The sequence below is a fragment of the Salvelinus sp. IW2-2015 genome, linkage group LG22, assembly GCF_002910315.2.
Source record: "Salvelinus sp. IW2-2015 linkage group LG22, ASM291031v2, whole genome shotgun sequence".
In the NCBI taxonomy this organism is placed as follows: domain Eukaryota; kingdom Metazoa; phylum Chordata; class Actinopteri; order Salmoniformes; family Salmonidae; genus Salvelinus; species Salvelinus sp. IW2-2015.
This window is the reverse complement of record NC_036862.1, coordinates 16,519,404-16,524,754: the sequence shown is the minus strand read 5'-3', so window position 1 is coordinate 16,524,754 and position 5,351 is coordinate 16,519,404. Positions and strand designations below refer to the sequence as shown.

General features: G+C 44.2%; 1 protein-coding gene across 1 annotated transcript; it reads left to right on the top strand.

Annotated features, from left to right (window-relative positions):
- The first annotated feature begins 1,910 nt into the window (after positions 1-1,910).
- Positions 1,911-4,725, top strand: LOC111949553 (frizzled-9). Its single transcript, XM_023966835.2, has one exon. It carries the CDS (start codon positions 2,438-2,440, stop codon positions 4,190-4,192), a length of 1,755 nt encoding a protein of 584 aa, XP_023822603.1. The 5' UTR covers positions 1,911-2,437; the 3' UTR covers positions 4,193-4,725.
- The last annotated feature ends 626 nt before the right edge of the window (positions 4,726-5,351 follow it).

Sequence of the window (5,351 nt, the reverse complement as noted above, 5' to 3'; positions counted from 1 at the left end):
GTGTGTGGTGTGTGTGTGTGTGTGTGTGTGTGTGGTGTGTGTGTGTGTGTGTGTGTGTGTGTGTGTGTGTGTGTGTGTGGTGTGTGTGTGTGTGTGTGTGTGTGTGTGTGTGTGTGTGTATGAGGGATTAGAATTAACCTCAACATTTGTACTTTCTTCCAAAAAGTGGGAAATCAATTCTCGATTAGGTGACCCCCCACCTCTCTCATGCCCCCTGTTTGATATGTCATTCCAGTCCACTGTGTCTTTCTAATGGCTTCCATGGACCTACAGTAGTATTTCAAATGGACTCACAAAGGTTCTGCGGTGTGCACTTTACCCTTGAGAAGCTATATCTAGATAAATATACTTTTTGCTAAGCCTTTTTGACTCTTAGGCCCCGTCACTTTGCCTCATGGCTTTGAAACCTGGGCCTTTTAGAAGGGCTAACACATCTGAATGCATAAGCTAAACAATGACATGAAAGAACTGTGAAGTATCATACTAGATTTACCAAAGCATCATGCTGACGTGAGAAGATACATCTCTGTGTCTGGAATGCCTTCCTCTCTGGCTAGATGAGTATCAAGCCCCAATTTGAATTGAAGGCAAAGTGAGCATATTTAACCAACTGCCAAATCTGATACAGCACCACATAACACCAGGGTTACGTGGTTTTATTGCCTACCTTCACCACCATTTGTCTCTCTCTCTCTCTCCATCTCTCTCCCTCCATCTCTCTCCCCTCTCTCTCCCTCTCTCTCTCCCTCTCTCTCTCTCTCTCTCTCTCCCTTTATCTCTCGATTAAGAGGAGTTCAAAGACAATCCAGGTTTGGACATTGCCTTTGATGCAGAATAAGCACTGCTGCAATGGACCAACTACAAAAATGCATTCCTTCACATCTAAAATGACTTCTTGATGAGATCGCTTTCAGATATTTGTGGCTGTTTTCAGGGAACCTTTTCATAAACTCAAGTGTTGGTGAAGCTGCCTACTTAAATATTTGATGCATTTTGTACCTATCTTTCATTTAGCCTTGAAAGCTCAAACATCTCAGATTTAGAACCTAATTCATGGGCTAATGTGCACCTAGTTTTTGAACATGTCTGATATTTTTACCAAGACCATAATTTATTATGCTGTGTGTCACTGTCATATTATAAGCTGTTGGATCATACTGTCTCTTTGATATTTTATGGTCTCTTTATGGTCTCTCAATGGGATTTTGTGCATGAGTAGAGTCAGCTATATCACATAGTGAATGAAAAGATCAAACACTTATTTGAGCTGTCAAAGGGGGCAATTGTAGCCTACCATTCAGCCACTAGATGGTAACAATAGTCTTTTTCCTAGGCACAAACACTGACCACATAACATGTGCCATGTTAGTGATACCAAAGAGAATAATATACATTGTGATACTGATATAGTGACCAATTCACTACTCACTTAAACCATTGCAGAAGCAGAAGATTTGTAGCCTCTCATAAGATGCCTTATAAACTATTTGGACATTTAAATTGAACTACACTGGGCGACGCTGGGCCAATTGTGAGCTGCCCTATGGGACTCCCAATCAGATGTGATACAGCCTGGTTTCGAACCAGGGACTGTAGTGACGCGTTTTGCACTGATATGCACTGCCTTAGACTGCTGTGCCACTCAGTAGCCGGTAGCCCAATAGAACATAGCCTATTGTAAAAAATAAAACAGTAGCCTAAGGATTATGATCACTATTAAAAGATTAACATTTATCCTAACCTCACTCACCACTTTCAAATTCCTAAATAAAGAAATGTGGAATTATTAGAGTCGTGCGTGCGCTTAAAGACGCTTCTCAGGTCAGTGGTGGGCGGTGCGAGATGGAAGCGTCGCGTCATGGAAATGCCCACCCTTGCATCGGGTAAGAGCCGCAGATAGAAGAGAAAGTTCAGTGTTCTCAAACGATGGGATGGAGAGCGGTTGTCCGGGGTAGAGTGAAATATATCTACTGCTGCAAATAGCTGCACCGATTCAGCTTTAAACTGTTTTTATTCCAAACTAAGAAGTCAGGGATAAGGAGTAAACACTTTATGTAATGAACGTTATTTAAGCTCACCACCGTTATTTTCTCATTTCATTGCGAACTTCATTTTCTAGATTGAACTTTGCCTTCCTCGAATTGGCTCTGAGGCTGCCTTCTAAGAACATTTAAACATCTAATTCTGGGGAAGCTTTATTTTTTTTTTTAAATATCATAGACTAATGTTTACCTACTGGAATTATTTTTGTTATATTTTACCTGCATTTGCGTTGTGTAACAGCATGGAATCCATTTGTAACAACGGATTTTTAACGCTACTTTTTGGGGCTGTGCTTACAATGGTCAAATAATATGGAAATATCCTCTTGAATTTACATTTTTGGTTTGAACAAATACAATTATTTGTTAGACTAATCATATGACTGAAAATAAGCATGGAGGGGTCTCCTTTGAAGATACTGATTTCTCTCTGGTGTCAGTTGGTGGTTGCTGCCTACAGTGTGGAGCTAGGAACATACGACCTAGAACGAGGCAGACCAGCCAAATGCGAACCCATAGTAATTCCCATGTGCCAGGGCATTGGCTACAACATGACCAGAATGCCCAATTTTATGGACCATGAAAACCAAAAGGAGGCTGCCATCAAGCTGAATGAGTTTGCACCTCTAGTGGATTACGGCTGTGATGTGCACCTTCGTTTCTTCCTCTGCTCTCTCTACGCCCCAATGTGCACTGATAAAGTGTCTACCTCCATCCCAGCCTGCAGGCCCATGTGTGAGCAGGCCAGGCAGAAGTGCTCACCCATTATGGAGAAGTTCCACTACGCATGGCCTGACTCTCTGGATTGCTCCAGGCTCCCGACTAAGAATGACCCCAACGCGCTGTGCATGGAGGCTCCAGAGAATGACACCAAGACGGATATCAAGAAGGGAGAGGACATGCCTTTTGTTCCCCCTCGGCCCAGGCAACCGGGTAGCAGTAATGGGCGCTCCATGGGCAGTCTTGGTTCCTGCGAGAACCCAGAGAAGTTCCATTACGTGGAGAAGAGCCAGTCGTGTGCTCCCCGCTGCTCCTCTGCAGTGGACGTGTTCTGGTCCAGACGGGACAAGGACTTTGCCTTCATCTGGATGACGGTGTGGTCAACACTCTGTTTTGTCTCCACGGCCTTCACCGTTCTCACCTTCCTCCTGGACCCCCACCGCTTCCAGTACCCTGAACGGCCCATCATCTTCCTCTCCATGTGCTACAACGTCTACTCTGTGGCCTTCATCATCCGCTCGGTGGCCGGGGCCGAGAACATCGCCTGCGACCGGGAGAATGGCGAGCTCTACATCATCCAGGAGGGGCTAGAGTCCACAGGCTGCACCATCGTCTTCCTCATCCTCTACTACTTCGGTATGGCCTCGTCCATCTGGTGGGTCATCCTCACCCTCACCTGGTTCCTGGCCGCTGGTAAGAAGTGGGGCCACGAGGCCATTGAGTCCCACAGCAACTACTTCCACATGGCCGCCTGGGGCATCCCAGCTCTGAAGACCATCGTCATCCTCACCATGAGGAAGGTGGCAGGGGATGAGCTGACGGGTCTGTGCTACGTGGGCAGCATGGACTCTGGCGCGCTCACCGGCTTTGTGCTCATCCCTCTCTCCTGCTACCTGGTCATTGGCACGTCCTTCGTCCTCACCGGCTTTGTGGCGCTATTCCACATCCGCAAGGTGATGAAAACCGAAGGCACCAACACGGAGAAGCTGGAGAAGCTGATGGTGAAAATCGGCATCTACTCCATCCTGTACACGGTGCCCGCCACCTGCGTCATYATYTGCTACWTCTACGAGAGGCTYAACATGGACTACTGGAAGTTCAKRGGKCTRGAGGKCAAGTGCGTGTCGTTCCCCGGGCGCCGGAACGAGGACTGCTCCYTGGAKGCGTCGGTGCCCACYGTGGTGGTGTTCATGCTGAAGATCTTCATGTCTYTGGTGGTGGGCATCACCAGTGGTGTGTGGGTGTGGAGCTCCAAGACCCTGCAGACCTGGCAGGGCCTGTGCAGCAGGAAGCTGGCATCAGACAGGACTAGCAGGAAGCCCTGTGGCAGCGTGAGCTGCAGCAGTACACACTGTCATTACAAAGCCCCTGCCGTGGTGCTCAACATGGCCAAGACAGACCCTTACTCAGACAGYCCCACACATGTCTGACGCTGACAGTCAGTATATTACCAGTATGCAGTTCATTCAATGCTCTGTCTAAACGCAAGGAGCTACTGGGGTGACATTGTAATATATAGAATGAGATTGAGAGGAAGGAGAGAAGTTATAATTCAGCTGTCCATTGTTTCTTTTCTGTGCAACTTTCCTTATTTCAGTATTGATGGGAAATGTCCAGCATTGCTCTCTATAAACACACAAGATGTGTGGACTGTACTGCATAGAGATGCTCAACTGTAATGCAGAAAAGGACTTGCATGGACATTTTAAAGGAGAGGCATTGTTCTCCCCTGAACTGGGTATAAATAACTACATAAATATGTTTAAATGTTAAACAGTCTATTTATTGTATATATATTTAATTGAAGTTTACTTTGGTTTCTCACAAGTTTTGATTGGAGTGAACATGCATCCATTAGGCTAAAGAGTAAACTACTGAGCATCAAGGACAATACAGTGCCTCTTATTAAGTTCTTAAGAATAATAAAATCGGGTATACATTTTCAAACTGCCTTTTAATTGTATGTTTTTGGTCATGGTTTATTTACTATTATTAAATTGAGTGTGAATCCTATACATTTTTCAATATGGCTTAGCTTCATTGGATTGATTGAGAAAATTATATTGAGAGACTTGGGAGGAAAATGCATTGCAAAAAAAGATTGAATTTTACATTATCTTTAATAATATTTTGGCTCTATAATAAATAAATATAATTCTTACAAAATGAGAACTTTGTTAGATTATATATGGCTATAAATATCCATGATTCATTCATTTCATTATCCCAGGACGACCAGAATGAATCAGATGTGCTAGATTGGTTGAAGTAGAATGTAGTAGAGTTCATTATCTTTTAGGTGAAGTAGACTGTAGTAGGGTTCATTCTCTTTTAGGTGAAGTAGACTGTAGTAGGGTTCATTCTCTTTTAGGTGAAGTAGACTGTAGTTAGGGTTATTCTCTTTGAGTGAAGTAGACGTAAGTAGGTTCACTTTCTTTTAGGTGAAGTAGACTGTAGTAGAGTTCATTCTCTTTTAGGTGAAAGTAGACTGTATGTAGGGTTCATTCTCTTTTGAGTGAAGTAGACTGTAGTAGGGGTCATTCTCTTTTAGGTGAAGTAGACTGTAGTAGGGTTCATTCTTTTTAGTTG